This window comes from Buteo buteo, chromosome 2 (genome assembly GCF_964188355.1).
Source record: "Buteo buteo chromosome 2, bButBut1.hap1.1, whole genome shotgun sequence".
NCBI classification, from domain to species: Eukaryota; Metazoa; Chordata; class Aves; order Accipitriformes; family Accipitridae; genus Buteo; species Buteo buteo.
The window spans coordinates 49,390,912-49,411,800 of NC_134172.1; the positions used below are offsets into that span (position 1 = coordinate 49,390,912).

The following is a 20,889-nucleotide window of genomic DNA, read 5'->3' on the forward strand; positions in this document are numbered from 1 at the left end:
GAAAACATTTGACTTCTGGTGGAGTAAAGCAGTGAGACACGTTTTGGCTTGTGAGTACAGACACAGGTTTCTCAGTCCCTGCTCCTTTTTTTACTGTTAACAATTTTCTTCTATCAAGTTCTCATAATTTGTGCACATCCAATGAAGGCAATGCAAGCCTCTTCACTTTGACACAAAAGAAACTTAAAGAAAAAAAATAATCAGGAACTCAAACAGGCATAAAGTAGAAGTACAAAGGGGGGATAAAAAATAGAGGCTGTGAGAGGACGCGAGGGGTTAAAGTTCTGACCACTGCCTGCGTATATAAAATTATATCACCTTATCTGAAAAGTTTAGGCTCAAAAGAAAAGCCTCAGTTTAAAATACCTTTTAGGTTTATTAAATCTTTAGGCTGAAGATTACAGCAAGTGTTTTGTCTTTGGTGAGTAGCTGTTTGTCTCACTTTATTTACTTGGTATTGGGTATTTGTCAATGTCATTTCATATCTGCAGAAAATTCATACGTTCTATGGAAGTATGTATGTGTGTGAGTGTGCTGAAGGTCACATGACTGTTTCATCCTATTTGGTGGAGCAGCTTGACTTTTTTTCCCTTGCTTTTGGTGATGGTTGTGAGTGCAGAAGTTGATTGACAGATGCATGCCAGAAACCCCCATTCTCCTTTTCAAAGACTACATATGATGGATTGCGATCTTTCAGCTCAGCAGGACACAGGGACCATGCAAGCTGTAATTGGTCAGGTATGGAGTCAGCCATTTCTCAACTCCCCTTTTATTTTTTTTTTTTTTCCACAAGGGTCTAACCATATGATTCACATAATTCATATTTACAGTACCATCTTTCTATCTGTATCTTCAGCTACCAGCGAGTGTAGCACTGAAAGTGAGAAAGGCAAAAGAACCACAATAATCTGGCCAGGGAATCACTAGTTAAACCTAAAATACCATGGTTTTCTTCTAATAAACCCGGTTTATAATTTAGTCGGAGCTTTGCCACATCAATCTATATATTAATTTGCCATTGTATTTTGTTTAAATGTGCTGAAGTAGAAGAACTGAGGAGTGAAAGTGTTATGTTTGCTGGGGAGTTGCTTTCTATTTCTAATGCTGTTCATTATTTCTATATTGACTGTATTCCTGTACTACAGGCTGTGGATTTTTTTTTTCTTTTTTCTTCTTTTACTCCTAACCCAGATAATGTGTGATTGAGCTTGGTAAATGTAGTAGTCTTTGCTGCTGCAGAGGGGCAGCCTGCAAATTAAACACTGCCACAATCTGAAAGGTCCAGGTGGTCTGCTCGTGCTTCCTAATGCAATCCAGCACAACAGCTTTAATAAACAGCTCTATTTAGTTCTCCCTCCCTGTATCCAGGGAAGTGAACTGGTCTGGGGCTGCTGTGATGAAATGCCAGAAGAATATCTCTCTAAGGCCTCACAAGCTGATTTTTAGAGCTTTTCCGTTTTGTCGTCTTTGTCTTCCAAATGGGTCAGTGAGTCCTTCTCTTTCTGTTTTGTGATTTCTGTTAAGTCTGTAGTTTTTGTGTGTGTGTTTTAACCGTGCTGTTTTGAGCTTTAGTCAGAAGAGAGAAGAATCATTGTCTTTTCATTTGCTTCAAATAATAACCTAAAGTGGGGAAAGAAATTAAATTATTTTGTCCTGATGTACAGGGAAGGCTGTTTTCCTATGAATGCAGCCGGAGTCGGTGAGGGTGTCTGTTTTTCTTTTTCTAACAAAATTTTAAGTGTTCAACACTTTCTCATTAGCCACTGACTTGTAAATCAGTCTCTGGCAAAGGGTATTTTTTGAACTCTCAAAAGTTTGTGGGTTTTTGCATATGTTTCCAGTGTAGTGAACGCATGCTGCTGAGGTGATGACATAGTATTTGTGTTTCCTATATGTTGATACAATGGTGGAAAAATACGCATCCTACATGCTGTTTTCAACTAAATTATGGCAAAGCACGGAAGTCCCTCAAAGCACATGGTTTATTAATACCATCGTACACAGTAATGCATTTCTGGGCGGAAAATGTCAAATATGTAATACCATGTTTACCACAGACTTTTATTGCTTTAAATATTTTAAAAATAGAAGATACATTTTTTATTAAAAATCCCCCAAACATTAACAGCTTTCTATTAGGCTGGCTTATATCTAAAAAGTGGGGCATGTTTGCCAGTATTACATTGTGTGAAAATATGTATTCTAGAGCGGGTTAATTACCTTTTTGTGTAAACTTGTTCAGTCTTAAAGAAATATATTTAATGATTCTAAGGCAGATACAATGGCAAGGTTTTAAGCAAGTACACTTGACAGAAAATGTACCCTGAAACCTTGATAAATTCCACAGCTTGTAATATCTCTTTAATGTAACTTTTGCTTTGGCATGTAAGAAAGTGTAAGTTAGCTATTTTATGTTTAAAGCTTGCTAGCTCTCGGAAAGTGGTTTTGAGGCTGGAAAGGGTAGGAGCATGGTTTTTTCTGTGTAACATTCCATATTTCATCAATTAAAAAAAAGTTCAGTGAATGTCTGGAAAAATGTTTATACCGTGTGTTGGTGTATTTCATTTCCTAAAAATCAATAACAAGGGCATGGACTTCAAAGAAAAATACATTTAGGTATTTTAGGTGACTAACTTCTTTGGTTTTTTTATGTCAGAATCTATGGATATTATTATTGTGCAACTTAATGTGTTGGGTGTTGCAAACATTTTTTTTTAGATCTGTAAATGTGCATATTTACATATCATGTGTAAGTGTGCACATTCAAATGTCTTCATAAATCCACAAATTTTTCAAGTATGTTTTTGTTTTATTAATTGTCCAGCACTTGGTTGTTATTAGCTACATCTGGAGATAGAACAAAAAGTTTAAAAATATTTTTTTCTGATAAAAATGATGCATTTTCTAGTTATATAATAAAAGAGTTAGTTAAAACTTGGGAAGCACAGAGAAATCAGTATAATTACCACACATTGCTGAAAATAGAAATAGACTTTCTCTATCAACTCTAATACTCAGCTGACAAGAGAAGATAACTATCAAAAGGCAAACCCTATGCCATAAAAACTTTCCACAATGTAAATCCATATTTAGTATTGATAAATAACAAAGATTTGCATATTTGGTATGTGTATATTTTTAGAAGAGACATTCACTTCCAGACACTATTGTTTTAGAAAAAGTTCTTAAGAGTCTTTGTGAACTTTCACACCTCCAAAGGCAAAAACTTAAATAAATGTTTATCATTTGACCTTTTCATTTCAGAATTGTATCTTTCTCCAGCTGTGAGAACTAAATTTTGTTTTGACTAATCCTGCAGATGTAGCTTTAAATTCAGTCTTGTTTGCTGCTAATGGAGTGTGAACTTGCCTAATTAAAAATCCAAACTATACATGTATATCTCTGCTCCAATGGAGATCAGAAACAGTAGCAGTTATTTGTAGTTCAAACACTAGTCTGTGTATGACATGAAAGTAGTAGCAGGAGCATACTGATTTAAAGGCATTTTTAACATCAAGTACTTGTTCATCATTAAATGCATTTTCCACTTTTTTTTTTTAATATATGTTTGATTTCATCTGTCTCCAAGCACCAGTGTCCACAGTGGCTCCCACTGGTGATGGCAATGGTAGGCAGAGTGCTACAATCCTGACCATCACCTAGCACCTGGGTGTACTGGCTCCAAGGTGCAGATTGCTTGTATACCTTCCCTCCGGATTTTTCCTCCCCCAAGCAAGCAATAAAACAGCCAAGTACTCTGAAGAACAACCTCCTTGCCTAGCGTGTCAAGATCTAGAAGCTCATTGCTCATTGTGATTTTGATTCATAACTGGAGTGTTTGGAATGAAACCCCGATCCCTGTCAGCAATAGTCTGTAGCATCCTTCCTTGCACGCTGAACCATAATACCCGTTATTTCTTCAAATGTGTTTTGCTCTTATAGAAACTATTAGCTGGATTTTTATGCCATATTCCTTATATATCCTGAGCCCATCTAAAGGAACAGGTAATTAAATGCGTCATCTAATTATTCCAGTTATGCTGTGTTTTCTCTACCTTGTATGCTTTCTAAAATCTGTACTGTACCTTTCTCTTCTTTTTTTTTCTTCTTTTCCCCATCTTTTTTTTCCCCTTTTTTTTTTTTTCCAGACCTAAGCTTGTGAGTGACAGGTTAGTTCATCAGCATTACAGCCCTCCTGTTTTTGTCTCATCTCATGCAGACAGGTCACTGTGTCCAATCACCCTTCTGGCTCTGCTATCCCCGGGGGAGCCCAGGCCAGCCTGCCATCTTGATCCACCGGCCTGAGGGCCCGGGCTGGCTGCACATTTCTGTGTTCACTGGTTCTTGCAAATATAGTAAAACAGGAAGGGGAGGGGGGCAGCTTAAATTAGATCTCTGTAAACCAAGAGGAAGTAAATTAGGTAACATTCTTCTTCAAATAAGCAAGCGTTTGCAGTTATTACTGCTATGTTTGAGTTCTCTTTCTACACATTAACCGTATTTATTTTCCATATTTCAATGGTATCCTCCATGTGATCTCAGCATCTAGTAAAAGCTATTTATGCAAGGGTAAACATGCGCTCTTTTCCCATAGAGAGTTCTGCTCTGAAGCCCAATTTATGAGATTTGATACATTGCTGCAGCCAAGGTGGGTCTTCCTGTTCTGTGTTTTAGTTTGTTGCTTTTTAAATTTTGTTTTCTGTTTTTCCCGGTGATTAACAACAATAGATCAGGGGCATAAATGTTTCAGAGAAGCCATTCATTTCTGTAACTCATGGGTCACTTTTCAGAAGTTTGATCTGTTGTCAGTGTTGTTTTGTAATGCAGATCAATACATAGCCAGGAGTTTAATTTTTACCAAATGAACATCAGATCTATAATCTTAGTTTGTCTTGAGCAATCTTTAAGTGATTCTTCTTGTAGTAGTAGGGAAGGTCTCTTTCTCTTGGAATACCCATTTCCATCTCTAATCTAATATACAGAAGTGTCTATAGCATATGCAAACAGAAAAGAACCATCTTACATGTAAATTTAAGACTCACTTTTACAATACAGCAAGGATTTGTGCCCTTTTGTCTATAGTTTGGGACAAATCCTGTTCTCTCTAGCAAGAATTAGACCCATCACTATAAGCATGACTACTTGCATAAGTAAGGTCAGACTACTTGTCCCCTTGTCTGCTTAGTGTATGTCCAGCACAGACATTGTTGTCCTTTACAGTCACCAGCAGTTGTTTTCTGCAATTCGAGACTGTGAGACAGAGAGACTTATGGACAGGTACACACTGACTGTTGTTTTCAGTAGTAGAGAGACAATGTAAACAATAAGAATCATGTTTGAAAAACTTCAAAAACATATTTTTTAATATTTATGAACAAGTTGGTATTCTCATAATGAAGCATTCCATCTCTGCAGAAACCCACTGTTTTATACGCTCTCTAGAATACTGTGTCCTTAAGAATTATTATTGTAAGGAGATGCAGGAATGTGGCTGTAATATTTTACAGTATAAATATTTGTTGTAGAGGAGTTTGGATCTCGTTAATTTAATATATGTAAATTCTTTGGTCCTAGGCCTGGATTCCAGCAAAAGAATGCATTTCTCTGTTGACTTTTGTTTTTACAGCAGAAAAGATGGATTTTTATCATTTTCATTTATGCTTAAAAAGATTTTTCTTGTGTTCACACCAAAATCGGGTTTGAATTGAAATCAGCCCTCTAAAAACATCTTTAGTAATTTTTTCTTACTGAAATTCTTTATTCTTTTCTGATCTGTGCTACTTGGCTGTCTTGTGTTAGTTTGTGTGTTAGGCCAATTAAGAGGTCAAATCTTTAAAAAGCTGTGATTTATACTCTGTGTATATTCACTATTATTCTAATTGTAAGCGGAAAATAAAGTATGTCAGATGACCTTTAAATTGCTGGGCAAGTGACACTCGTCCAATGATGTAGATTTTTATCTTTTGGCAATGCATTTACGTTCAAGTACCTCTGCTGTGTTTCCTAGATTCTAGACCGATAAACTAAATACCAATCTAGGCCACTTTTGTATATACAGTACATAGAAGTGACTGTGCTGAGCCTCTTTATCTTACACTGTTCTGCAGCTGTAACAAGACTTTTATTTTTCTTCTCTGATCTGAACTGCAACTCAAATGGAAGAAAATAAAAGGATAATCGAAGACAAATTGCATACAGCATTTTCAACATTAGATGAGGACATGACAAAATATTCTTTTTTCCTGTGATTTACATCTCTCTGGCATTTGCTTGTAAAGCTGCTTCTTATTCTGAAATTGTGAAAATGGCAGGAAGAACCTCAGATCAGTCAGTTCTGAATATATGCGTGTTTATCCTTCATTAAAGTTAACAGGACTTAAACGTGTACTTAAAAGTTGATCAGCAAACCACTTAAGCCGTGTAAGAAGTCTGCAGCTGCTAAATCTTCAGGTGCACAGTACAATACTGAACTCAATGGGACTCCTCATGTAAATAACACTTTGCAGGATCTGGTCCAGCTTGCCTATTGAGTAACCGTCATTGCTAATAAATATAAGAAAGTCTGGTTTAAATGCTAGCTAAATAATTGCTATGCAAACTCTTTTATAATTAGAACTGACTATTAGGATTAAAGATAGTAACTCAAGGCTCTTGAACACTTTTATTTTTTGAGGATGTCAGGGCTACAGGTAAATGGACTATAGCTTCAGGGTTTTTGTTTTATCGTTGGCTTTGAAACCTCTGTGATATGTAGGACTGTTTCTTCAAAAGAGAAAGATTAGTTGTTGATATTTGCTGCTGATTCTCTGTTGACTGGTAGGGCTGTTCCATAGGAGAGCTTTATCTAACTGTTAGATCAAAAGAAAATTTTAAAGATCAAGAGACTGTTCTAAATTTCTAGCCATTTTTAAAAGTGGTAGTGGGAGAAAGTTAAAAAAAGGGGGGGACGGGACAGGACAGGGAACCCAGAAATCTTTATTCCAAGACATCCTTACATGGTGAATGATATAAATTACATTTTCTTAAGCTGTTCAGAATAGATTTTGTAGTTTCTAATAAGCCTGTTTTTTCTATCTACAAGTAGTACAATTTGTATATGCCATACTATGTAATAGCAAAACTAGGTCCAACAAACTTTTATGCAGTCTTCCTTTTACTCACATGAGTAATAGTAATTGATGTCATTAACACTGGTGCATATACTTAAGGAGATCTGTTTCGGAGCTGAGAGCCTCGGAGACGGATCTTGCTCTCTGGGGTAGTTGCACAGCTGTCCTATGCCCTTTGCTCATGTGAATGAAGATTTACAGGGTAGGACACTGATAGCTGTTCTTGTCAAAACAGATGGGTCTTGTCTTGATTGGCTTTCTTGTACCACCTTACTGTAAAAGAAATCCAATAATTTGATAAGCAGTGCTGCAAAATCTTGTGAGAGTAATTTTTGATCCTGTGATACTTCCAGTGAGTGTTACCTAAACTACTTGCTAAATGTGATCTATTCCCATAGGTATCTCTTTCCAGGATGGGGCTCTGAACCCACAGATGGGGAAGGGCATTGTAAAGAGAAACAGGTCCTTAAGCAAAAGGAAAAAAAATGTTAGAAGGGAACTTCATGCTACTTTAGTCACTGATTCCATCAAGTAATTTTTATTTTACAAGTTTCTAGCATTTTCAAGGATCTCAGACTCACATGTGTTTAGAAGACACAATCCAGCTGTGTAATGGCACTTCCAAAAAGGAAATATTATAAAGGCAACAGTAAAAGACAAAAGTGGTTTTTTAGTCACCCCCTGCTATGGAAACAAGGGTTTCAAGCAATAGAAAATAACAGAGCATGAGGTTTTTATGAGCAGGTTAGGGAAAGTCATGTTAATAGTATTACACAACAGCTGCTGTTAGACATATTATAAGAGATAGTTCCATATCAGAATGTTGTCCTTTCCACTAAACTGTTTACATCTCTAACTGTTTTTCCACTTACTGAGCCAACTTGTGAAGCTCTAACTCGGCTTTTGCTTGAGCTTTGCTCATGTTTCATGTGCAGAGAAGCATAGAGGGGTTTTACCGCAATAAAAAAGTTGGATTTTTTTTTTTTTTTTTTAAAGCTGGAGGCTTTAGCACATTTCTGGAAGTCAACTTTTGGGGGGGGGGGTGATTTAAAAAATTGCAGCATAGGCTAAGACTGAAGCAACAGTATTAATGACGAAAATATTTCATATCCTTATTTCAAGCTTATGACTTAAAATCACATTGTCTCCCATCAATGGCAAACTAGTGTCAGCTTCCATTTATTTATAGTATAACACACTAAAGGCTATGATTATTACTATTTTTTAATTTATTAGGATAGAGAACTGTGCCTGATTGTTACTGAATCCAGCTTTAAAAATAAAAAAAAAGGCTAAAGATGCAAATAACTCTGATAATGTTTAAGTCTGGCAGTTCTGAGATAGTCACGATGGCTATAGCTGTTGGTGCTGCCAAGTGCCAAATACTTCCAGAGTCCTGGGCTTCCCTCTGACTTTGTTAGGCAGGACTCTGTTCCAGTGAGGCTGAATGTTTTCAGTCTTCTTTGAAGGCAGGATTAGACCCTGAAGCACACAAGGGGAAATTTTTCATTTGATATTTTTTTTCTGCTGAGATGTTGTTGATGAAGGAAAAATTGAAGGGTTTCCCATGAAAATTGTTCTGTTTAAAGTGCAATAAAATAATCTGGAATAAGCTATCACAGGATTCCTGGCTGTAAGTCTTACCTTCCCTTCACTGTGCCCATCTCTTTATGTGTACAAAACGTGCTTCACATTCTTCAAATGGATTATACAAAGCAGAAATAATATCTGCAAACAAGAAGCTCCCAGTCTGTTGGAGGAAAGGTTGAAAGTTGTGGCAAATGTAAAAGTGGCTTCTAATGTGGAAGAATAAAGCAAAGAACATCAAACTCATTTCACTTAGTGTCATTCATGATGATTTATCATTATAGTCAGGGCAAACTGTGATCTCGGAGCTGAAACAATTTTGTCCATTAAGAGGAAAAAAACAACCCCCAAAACCAGAATGTTCCAGCTTGGTTCTTATATCCTTAGGGTTGCAATATTGAATTCAGAATTGGGGAAGCTTAATCTTGCAGCCAGATTTGACAAGATGCTAGTTGAACAGTAGGCAGAAGTGATGGTTTGTGCGCAGTAATGCCCATGGTGGGAAATAAAGAAAGATAAGATTTTTCCAGAACTCTGGATGCAGAATTCACCACCTGTTCCAGCTTCTCACCAAAGTAGGCAAGAAAACCTGTGTGCAAGTTGGTGAGCAAAGCTCAGAATTTCAAAGCCTGACAGAAGACAAACTGGAGTGCTCTGAAACAGCATGTGAGGGTTTGCAATGGCTCTGAACACAGTTATCTTTTTGTTTGTTTGGTTTAGTGCTGCTGCTTATTTGAAGGGTGGTCATGAAACCATTTAAGCACATCCACAAGTATCCCTGCAGACTTATCAGGAAGGCTCATGACTACGTGATGCTAAAGGCTTGGATCTCACCTGGCCTCAACAGTATATGGACATGTACAGCTGAAGAAAAATAAGCAAGTTCTCCAACTCCACTCAGCTAATCCTGGAGAGTAGGAGTCTGTGGGGCAGGTGGGGGTGAAGCGGTATAGGCAAAAGCCTGGAGGCTGCATCTGAAATCTTGGAGGGGTGAGCAATAGACTCATTGGCAGGTGTTTGGAAAATAAGACTTGGATTTTGAATAGTTAAGCAACAACAACAAAAAAAGGGCTGAAAACTGAAGTTTCTTTCCTTGAATATATTGGTTTCTGTTTATTTTTTAAGTTTATGCTGGATTCTTAGCAAGAGGATAAATTGAGGGTTGCCCCCTAACTAAGGATTTAGAGTGACTCTGTAATGAATTTTAACCCAAGAGGCACTGTGGATATTCAGCAAATCTTTGTTCTATTCTGCTCATGTCCTCATGCTAGACCCATCACTGTAGTTATTAGATCTCAAAGATTACATTCTTTGATCTAGTGCTTTCTAAATCCTTAAACCACAGTTTATTTATTTAAAAGGTTATATCCAGCATTGGATTAGATTGCAAAGTACCCTTTGACTCTTTCATGAAGGACACAGTAGAAACACATGCTGCCGAAGGAGTATTTCCTTCTGACCATGAGATACCACAGCATTTTATTGAATTAAGAACTGCACAAGGATCTGTGCTTCTAATCTGGCCAGTGTGTTAAGATTTTTTTTTTACCTCATTGGTATCATGATGTCATTCATTTCTGATACAACAGACATTTATTAGGGTATGTAGGTGAATTTCAGTTACCGTCTAACTTAAAAAAAACCTGCAAAGTAGCCTCATATTTCCATAAGAAAATAAAAGCACACTGAACCTCAAACAGATGTTAAAAATTAGTATGTTTAGGATGTGATCTTGGGGTCTGGTTTTGATCTGATGTTTACCAGGGTTCATCATGAGTAACTCTGTGGAGCTAAACAGAGTTATAGTTGGGTAAACAAGATCACCAGCAGCTTTTAAGCCTGTTCCATTGCATTCAGAAGCCCTTACATGACCAAATTTACCAGTGTAGTCTACAATGCTTGATTAACTATGAGCTATGTGATGTGACTTCCAAGCTAACCAGCAAGAAGGCACAGAAAGCAAGAGAAGGACACTAAATTGAGCCCAGTGTGCTCCATCCTGACTGATATTAATTACACTGTATCCAAACTGGTCTCTTTTTTTTTTCCAGTCAGTCCTGCAAGGCAAACTGTAAAAAGTGTCATGTAATTTCCCTTAATTCTAGAGAAACCAAGACTGAAATTGGCACCTGAAAAGAGAAATCTTATTAAAAATGGCTATTATTGTTTCATCTTTTTAATGCTTGTGTTTGGTTATTTTTCTTTTCTGAGAAGCTCAGCCCCTGGAGATAGTAGCCTGAATCTACTTTATACTGAGACCTCTTTATACCATCTGGTAGTACAAACCAGCTGTAAAGTGGGTGTAAGAGTATTTTATTTATGTGTACTTCAAAGCTCTTCTATATTTTCAGAATGGTAGAAAAACCACCATAGTGTAAATGGGAATCAGGCCCAAATAGATGGAGTGGAATTTCCATTTTTTCAGATGGAAATGAAAAAGGGATGGGCAGAAATCGGACTGGGGGAAGGGAGGAAGGACTAAGCCTTATTTAGCTACAAATAAGCTTTCATTAACATCCATTCTGAATTGAAAAACAGAGAAGGTGAAAGGGCCAAATCCGGTTTTACCGGCCACCATCCTTACCTTTGCTGGCAGTAATGAAAATATGAAAGGGTGGGGAGTTAAACCATAGTAGTCAGTACCTGACAACATAACCAAAACAAAATAAAGGCTGCTTTCTTAATCAATCAAGCGCGTTACGGTTTTAAAATGAGCATGCTTAAAACAAAAGGCTTAATCTATTTCTCTCTTTTTTTTTCTTTTCTTTTTTTACCCCATGGGCTGCAGTGTTGCTCGCTGCAACATTTCACAAGAATCTGTGTTTCCAGACCATTATTCATTTAGTACACCTTGATTAGTAAAAAAGAAAACAAATGAAATACAGAGGAATTAATGTCACTTAAATTCCCGCTTTCTATTTTTTATATTGTCAGATGAATTCTTCAGGTCAAAGGGTGATTAAAAACAGCAAACAGAGAGAAGAAGCAAAATAAAGAATGACAGTTATGCTAATGGGAAACTTCTCAAATTTAGTCAGACATGGGAAAAAATATTAAAATAGCAACTTTGGGATTGACCCAAGAGTTTTCTTTGAAATTTTGGGAAGCTTCCTACTCCATTTTATTTCATAATCTCTTTTAAACAGGCACATAGGAGGCTGTGAAGATTGTGAAGATTCTGTGAAGGTTGTGAGATATTTCTTTCTTTGCTTCCCCATTTTGAGAGAGCCCAAGGGAAAAATATTGGCAGGGCTTGTAGAACCTTCTATAATTGAAGTAGCCCAGTATTTCCTATCTTAAGACCTTTGCTGCTGCTGTTAGCATTTCCACCTGGTTGGCTACCTCTTCCTGCATATTTTTGAACACGATTTCAGCTAAAATACTTCAGCGGTTCCCAAGGAGGATAGGGAAATATGGGATTGTTTTGCCCATTTTAAAGACGCCCCATATTTAAGAGCAAAACTCTGAATTTGGTAAGGAGTAGGAGCATTGTGTCTGAGATGTCTCTCTTGGTACCCTGTGACAATCTACCCACGTTTAATTATGTTCCAAGCCTTTGAGAAATGTAGTTGGCACATGTTTACTTGGCAACTCTAAACAGCTACATCCCCTAAAGGTCCACAGAATATAAAGATGTGAAAGGAACCTCAGAAAGTCATCTGCCCATAGACAGGAATAGCTTATCTGAGTCACATCTGAGGTATTTGTCCATGTGCTTCCTGAAAAGCTCCAATTCCACAGTATCCTCATGCTATTCATTGAGGCTAACTATCCCTGCCTTAGTGTGCACTGTTAGAAATCTTTCCTTGCAGCAAAAAGAATATTTCTTGCTCCATGTTAAGCCCATACCTTCTTCCTTCTTTTAGGGATATCAGATTATTTGTGTTCCCCCTTGAAAGGCTAGCTTCTAACTTGGCCCATCTTGGGAAGTGACAGAGGTGGCACCAGGGACACTCACTCTTCTATGTACTCAGTGACCATGGTCTGGGGGAGATGGAGGAGGAAGAGGCGTGATTCAGATGAAGACAGAAGAGCCAGGGAAGATATAGGTATAGATTGAAACAATGAGTGCACAAGTAGTCAACCAGGACTAGAGATTGGTGAGGGATAGAGAGGAGAAGTAGGACCCTGAGGGAAGAGTGGGTCCAAGAGAGGTTGGGAACTGTGAGGGGCAGTAGGGAAGAGAGAGGACATGCCCTGTCTGTGGGCAAGCTGAGATGAGAGGAGCAATGGAGAGGGGACTAGACCTGGCTAGGGATAAAGACAGAAACAGAAAACCTGTGGGGCAGGTTCCCTCACTGCTTGGAAATTTCTGCTGGCAAATCCCACTGGCAAAGTATCTCAGTTTTCCTTTAAAAAATATGGAGCTACATATGCAAAATGTGAAAAACATTATTTGTATTGTTAAGCCACATAATTCAAATGAAGTATTTGTACAATCATAATTTGTTTTCTATGTAAGTATGTATAATATTAGACCCTTTAATTATGTAAACAACTACATATGCTGCACAGATTAGGTTCCTTTAGTGTGACCTTTATACTTCCACACCTCCACTTATGTTTCCATAATAGTATTTGACAATATAGATAATATTTTATTATACTTATTTCTGAATATTTATATTTGATATATAATGGTTTTTGGCTTCCTAGAAATTGCAGAAAGTTTATGTATGTATGTATACATACACACACACACGTATATACACACACACTTGTGTATATATATTCTAGGTCAAATTCCAGAGAAGTGTCCTTTGATTTTAAATGTTTGGGGGGGGGGGTTGGATTTGTGTAATTTTTAAAGATTAAAAAAAGAATTTTTAAAGAAAAAGTAACTTTGAGTTAAGCACTCAAATTTTTCTGCTTACGTCAGACTGAAACATATGGACTTTTTTTCTCTCTTTTTCATATGAATGATAGGATTAAAGGTTCTAACATAGATGAATTTTCATTCTGAATGAAAAATTTCCCAGACATCTTGCCACTACTGTTTCCAACAGACAAAACCTATCAACTTATCCAGTAGTTTTGCTAGAACAGTGACTGACATCTAGATTTTTGGATATATATAGACACTGGTCTTTGTACAAAGTAGACACATATAATAGGTGATACTTGGCTTTTAATTCTCCACAGCCTCAATTAGTTATCTACAATGTTAAAAATGGAAGCATTGCAAAGCCAAGTGCTTTTTCACTTCAAGTGTCTGATACAGTTCCTTTACTGCAAAGTAACAGCTTCAGTTTACTATGGAGAAACAACATTGGATTATCATTTGAACAGATATAATTGCTACTTTCAGCAGCTTGAAGTTACTTTAATCCCTATACTACGCCAATTTTATCTCCGATGGGGAGATAATTTTCTGAAACTTATTTAGCTTTTCTTCAGCATTATTTACAATTGCGACTATGACTATAGTCTAATGTATGATTTAGTAAAAGCACACTATCATACTGAAGGAGAACTGGGGAATAGGTAGCTAGTACAAAGCACCTATGTGGGGCAGAGTGACATGCAAAGGGAAAGGAGTAATTGCCAACATGGGGGTGTGGAAAAGGCAAGATTAGAAGAAAGGGGGAGATGCAGGGTGGAAGGAGGGCATGGCAGCTAGAGCAAAGGCGTTTTGGTAAGGCTGAAAATTTCAGTTATTTTTTAATGTTTTGTTACAGTTTTATATATTGAACTAGTGGTACTAAGGACTCACAAAGGTTGAAAGATTAGGACTAGTAGCCAGGATTAGGCTGTGGCAGAGAGCTGTGTGAAACAATTGTGTGCAGGAAGACTGAGGATAATAAAACTACATCCATGTTATATCCTTTCTCTTCACCTTTACCCATTCAGCATATGCTCAGATGCAAGTTCAGGGACCCATCTTACCAAGAATTAGCAAAGCATGCTTGTAGTAGTGGTGCAGTAACAACTGAGACAAGTGTAAAACCAGGGCTCGATCCTGTCACCCTCCTGTTCTTTATTGATACTTTGCAAAACTTATAGCTGTTACCACCATTAATGTTAATCTCTTAAATTCCATTTTTTATGTCTTAACTGAAGGTAGATTGGCATAGGAATTGTCTGGTAGCAAACTGGGACCTACGATGTTTCAGATAAAGGTTACAAAACCAAGAACAAGTTTATGAAGCTGTCCTTAAAAGTGACTTACATGCAGAGCTGTTCTCTTAGCAGAGGCATTGCTGGCTGCGGTACCAATCCTCCCCCTCAATGTGATTTAATGAGTCTTTTGAAAATGCTTTTCTAAAAGACACTTTTTTTTTTGGTCAGTATCCCTTTGCTTTGGATTGGCTTCTGCTTGGTATATGCCACCTTGGACACTCACTGCATCTGCAGCTGTCTCGAGCATGAGTAAGGCTAGGAGGATAAAGTATATATATTTTTGCTCCCCTTTCATCTGGTAAATGTCTCCCCTTCAGGCTAGAGAAAGAGAAAAGCAGCTATTATTTGATTAACTTTTAAAAAAATAATATATTATTATATTTTTTTTCTTTCATAAATGATCTGATAAGAATGGGTTTCATTTGCAAGCTCATATTGGTATCTGGAGCTTGCATTTGTGTCACTGAATCACTTTATGCTGTAGTCCCACATCGGTGCCCCTGTGCTCAGGGACAGCTGCTACTGGTATCAGAGGCAGCAAATGGCAGGTAGGGAGACTCAAAATTTGGTCCTTTAAAAGCTCAACGGTGGCATATGTAAGATGTGTAATTGCAATGGTATCATGCAATACAGCGGGGAGTGAGCCATGAAATACACAGCAAATTTTCTAGTGAAGTTTATTTTTTCCATAACTGACATCAGCTTCTTTAATTCTTACACTGTAAAATTTTAGGCCCAGCGTTTTAACTGCAACATTTCCCCTACAGCTTCTTGGTCATGAGTAAGCTTAGTCACATGTATAACCCTTTTAAATTTATATAAAAGTTAAAAAAGGTATAGAGGACACGTGCTGGACCTTAATTACACAAGGACATTTATTTACATCAGCTGTGGTGGAAATCAAGCAGCACCTTTACATGGGGAGGTGTGAGGGAGCCGCTGCCCCTAAGGTTTGGGGAGCAGGGCCAGGTCTCACCAGCCAGGGGCCTGTCCCCACAGCACCTGAGCAGGGCAGGCCCGGGATGGCAGCCGGCTGCCATGCAAGGCAGCAGTCAGCTAAGAGGCCATGCCAGGACATGGGGCCCATGGTAGAGCTGTAAGGAGCTGGAGGCCGGCACAGCTGTGGCATTGCTGGGCTAAATGGGGCTGTGGGCAGGGCAGGGGAGGCCACAGGTGTGGCTGCTCAGGGCAGTTAAGGGCTGGTGTTCCCCTGGAAGGAAGCTGTGAGCAGCTGGACACCAGGCCAGGCTCTGGTCCTACTCTAGAAAGAAAGAGCTGGGTGGGTTGAGGTAGGGTTTGCTGTGTGGTGCAGTGCCTCTGCCTTCTGGGCCTTTTAAACCCCAAATCTTGAGTCATATTGAGCCTGAATTTAAGACCAAATTTTCTTCTGAGGGGGAAAAGTCTACATGGGGTGAAGGGAGGCAGGCTGAGGGAGCAGAGGAAGTCTGTAAATGTCCTCTGCATGCGAGTGCCCTCAAGAGGGGTAGAGCATGGTTTCCAGTCCTTGTTCTCATGGTGCTGCTGGGTGACTGGTGCCAGGCTGGCAAGGTGATGCCGAATTTAGCCAGGAGAGCATTGAGGCTGCTAGCCATGCAGCTGATGGGATCTACAGGCACACAAATACAGGCTCAGTTTTAATGCCATGTCTTGAGGGTTCTCTAGGCTCCTGCTGTTCCTGGTACTTCCCAGTTCATGTAAGTATCATTGTAGCAGTGCTGACTGGTGCCTTTTATGTATCTCTGGGTTCATGCTATATTGCTGGATTGTGGGGTGGTTCCTAGTATGTATGAAATAACGAGCAAAGATCTGGTTGATAGTAATAGGGTCAGGTTTGTACCACATGTTCATCTGAAATCTCATGTTGGAATTGTTTAAAAACTAGGTAAGTACAATAGAAAGGGTGCTGCTGAGTTTCAGTCAAGAGCTTCCATCTTGTCATAACTGACCCTATGCTTAGGCCCAGGTGCTAAAATGGTGCAGGAATAAACTCAGGTAGGTGCAGGGATTCACTTAACTAAAGAATGTCCAGGAAGTTACAAATAACAATAGGAAATTAAGAAGAAAACTTATTTGGCCAGTCTTTACAAAACTTCATAGTAATTTTTTTCGTGTGCTGTACTGAGTTTGTTGTATTTTCTTGCTAGCTGCAATGAGTGATCAATGAACCCTTTCCTTGGTCTCAAATGTAGGGAAAAATGATTGGAATTCTTTGCCATTTTCTTCAAAGCTGAAAGGCAGTAAAAGTGGATTAAGCATGATCATAGCATTGCTGAGTATTAATTTTGCAGGTGAGGTTCTCTGTACTAGATGCATGGGGAATGCTGGAGAAAATATAGTAGTTGAATTTATCTGTGTTACACTGGGGGAAGCTAATTGCATGTGGAGTGTAGGCAATCTATGAGCAGCTGCAGACTGATGCAAAAAGTTGTTGGTCAGGAAATATTTGGGCAACCATTGTTTAAAGATTATAATTTTTTTCTAACTTTCTTCCTCAATCAGAGGTATGAAATATAGATCAGAGATCCATGATAAAGATGTAGCCTGTTCTCCAGCATGTAGTTCAAGTTTGGAAAAAGTGTTTGGTGTATTTTTCTTTGTTTTGGTAGTGTCTGACCTTCCCATGGATTATTGTTTAACAGCTGGGGAAAAAAAACCCCCAAAACCCAAACCCAGGTTCAAGACTGAATTTTTTGATAGGTGGAAGTCTTTTCCTCAAAGAGGAAAGATGTACCACAGATGAAAAGGTAGGACATTAATAAAGAGCTTTGAAAGCTGTTTTTAAAAGGAGAAACAAAGAAATAATTATTCTGCCAGTGCATACAAGGGTATGGGTTTAATCTTTTTTTTTATACTGGGTTCTTTTTCCCAACAGCCTGATGAAGGTTTTGACATTTAAGCAGCAAAGATGAGAAAGCCAAGGCTTACAGATGCATCCTCATACCTCAACTCTTATACTGCCACTTGCAAAATTTCTGTTAGGCTAAACAGAATCACAGTTAGGTAAAAATTGAATTATTTTGAGAATATGTCCTTTGCTGTGCTGCATCAAGTGTTGCATTACAGTATTGCTAACAAGCTTTCTTCTCAACAGAAAGTGTGTTGGACTTACTACAATTAGCATTCACTATGACTGCTTTTTTGCTCTCTACTTGTACAGGACTTCTACATCAAAGGGTTTTATTCTTGGATAATAATATGTCAGTGCGTCTGCATCTTTCTTAAAAAATTTTCTCTTTAGTGTACTTGTATATTCTGAAGTGTTTTACAAATGCAACATTTTCTTGCTTCTGAGCCCTTCAGCTACTTGTAAGATGAAATGGAAAAATATGTTGTTGAACCTAGCAATTTTATATGGTAGTGCATATATGGAAGTAGAGAAGGTGTTACCAGTGGAGTTTGAGAGTGCACCAATTTCAGTAGGAGGTTTCCATTGCCCTCTGATAGGCCAAAATGGGGGGGGTGGGGTGTTGGGGAAGTAGCTCTACAGCTGCACTGTACAAACATAGGGTAGTGTTTGGCTTCTGAAACACCTGTTCTCCTCCTTCTGTGTTTCTACCAGGTGCTCCTTCCAGTCTAGGAGATTGTCCTCCCTTGGGTGCTTTCCCAGTATTGCAGCTCCACTTTGGGTGGGTAATGGCATCAGTAGGTGGAGCTCGGGTGTACTGGTCTCACTGCATATCCCTTCTTTTTATAGTTCACAATAGGCATTCATTCCTTTTTTTATTTGCTGGTTCCTAGCAAAATCTGATAAAATAGCCCACTCCATTCCTGTACCAAAGGAGACAGAGCTAGAATATAAAATGGCATGCAAATTCACTGCTGCTGACATTAATACAGAACCTTGTTCAAAACACAGGCTGTATGCATGGACATGGTTCTGATACTGTTGCTAAACATGTCATTATCAATATTGCTAAACACACCTTTATCATGAGCACAGTCAGACCAAGTGTAAATACTAATTAGGGCCTAATCCAAAAATCGATTGAAGTCTGTGGCAAGTTTCAATGTGCTTTGGACATGTCCCAAGGTAAAGAATTAATCACTATTTTAGCAGAGTTCTGCCTCTGCAGTTGAGAAAATTACCTTGCTAACAAGTGACTATTGTTTACCTGACTCTTCCTGTGTTCCAAAGCTCTCCTGGCTTTACCTTGGTAGAAATAATGTGTAAGCTCTTAACAAGTATGAACTGACTGCAGAGAAGCAGCAGCAGAAAAACACTACCTTGCTGCATAAAGAATGCCATAATGGAAACTTACTTGTATAAATAAAACAGGGCATTTATCCAACTTTACTGTATTGTCAAGCTACAAACTCTATTAAGGTTGTTTACAAAAGTCTGTGGAAAAAGGGTGAAAATCCTGGCTTTACCGAAGTCAACAGGGATTTTCTTGTTAACTGATACCACCTGAAGAATTTGTGGTATCTATGGGTACAGAAGGTTTGTCCTGGGGACAGAACAAGTCCAAATCTGCTCTGAAGGATCTTGATGAACTGAGATTGTAGAGAAATTTCTACCTTCCAAAAGCTATGTGTTGACTAATACCCAAAGTACTATGAAGGAAGTTCAAAAATAACTGCTCCAAAACCTGGAGGTATGTTCATTCTCAGTGGCATAAAGAACCCCATCTTCCAAGGATGAATTTTTTTTTTTATTGCTCCCTTTTGCTTTGTGGCAGTACATAAGTTTTACTGTAAACGTTCACTGCTTCAGGACGAACAAGAACATTCAACACAAGATCCCTGTTAATTAAATATCCCATTTATGACAATAATCAATATAGCATTTTAATGTTTCATGTAATATTTTATTATTAATACATTTTATTGGAATGTGTATATTAGGACCCTGTGATACTTAAAAGTTACTATGGCAGCAAACTTCAAATGATACACTGTCCGGCTGAAATGGATCTGCTTCAATAATGTTGTTCCAGTCACAATTTTTTCAAACCCTGCTTGTATGAAAGAAGCTCTGCTCAAGTCAGTGATACTCCTCATGCTCTTGAAGTTCAGGGTATGCTGCGGTCCTTTGTTGGAGTATGGCCTAACTTGTGAATGGGCAAATGAGATCAGTGTGGGAATCTCCACAGTAGACTTCATGCAGCAGTCTTGTCTTCCTGCTCCCTGGGCTATAGGTATGTAATTGCCCTTGTCAACCTGAGTATACCTTTGGGATCAATGCTGAGTTCTCCAAATGTCATCTGATTAGCTTAAGCAGAAATGTCATATAGGAATATGCAAAAGTGATGCATTAATTTTTACAGAATATCTGAGATTTACTTCTGTTTATCTGTTTCTGTTACAAAACCTATGCAAACTAAAAGATGTGTATTCATATAAGATGCTGGCTGTATATAAGCCTCCAGACAGAGACTTCAGGGTGCTTACAATCCTTGCCTAAGTATAACATAATTGGACCTTAATATGTTGATTCATTTCCTCTGAAGAGAAAGATGCTTCTTTTCAAGATCAGATTTAAACACATTTTGGTATTTTTTTTCTTTCCCCTTAGAAGTTTGTCATTTTCATCTGATAAAAAGATTGTTGCTGCACAAATGGGAATTAGCACTTATCCCAATTTTTAGGAATTAGTGTAGAGTTAATGTTAGCTGAAATGATTTTTAAATCGTTATGTGTATCTCATAAATGAGAGAATTAATTCATTTTTAAATTCTTAGATTTGGAGACCAACATAATGCTGCAGCATGTTTCTGGTAATTGGAGGGATGTTGCACTTTGTAGAATTATATATTTTAATGGAAGAATTGCCTGGCACACCTCCATCTATATGATTTAGGGAAACTTTTAAAGAATTTTCAGTCTCCCAGATGTACTTGCATGTTTTATGAATCTTGTAATTGTCAGTAAGTTTCCTCCTCCAACCTATAATTATGGTTAGACTTTTAAAAGGTGTGCCTGTATGTCTTCTGATGCTTAATTTGTCATATGGCATTCATCTGCTCTGACTTAGGCATCTTAAAAATAATATGTCGATGTCTGAGCCAGTCACTTTAAAGCCTGTTTTCTCTCCAAGTACTATAAAGGAAAGCAAGACCTGTGACCTACACTA

General features: G+C 38.1%; 1 protein-coding gene across 1 annotated transcript in view; it reads left to right on the forward strand.

Annotated features, from left to right (window-relative positions):
• The first annotated feature begins 268 nt into the window (after positions 1-268).
• The window catches only part of POU6F2 (POU class 6 homeobox 2), a 316,522-nt gene continuing 295,901 nt past the window's right edge, over positions 269-20,889 (forward strand). Inside the window, exon 1 of the mRNA XM_075022510.1 lies at positions 269-738. Coding sequence (XP_074878611.1) covers positions 634-738 — 105 coding nt within the window. The 5' untranslated portion in view covers positions 269-633. The remainder of the gene's footprint in view (positions 739-20,889) is intronic.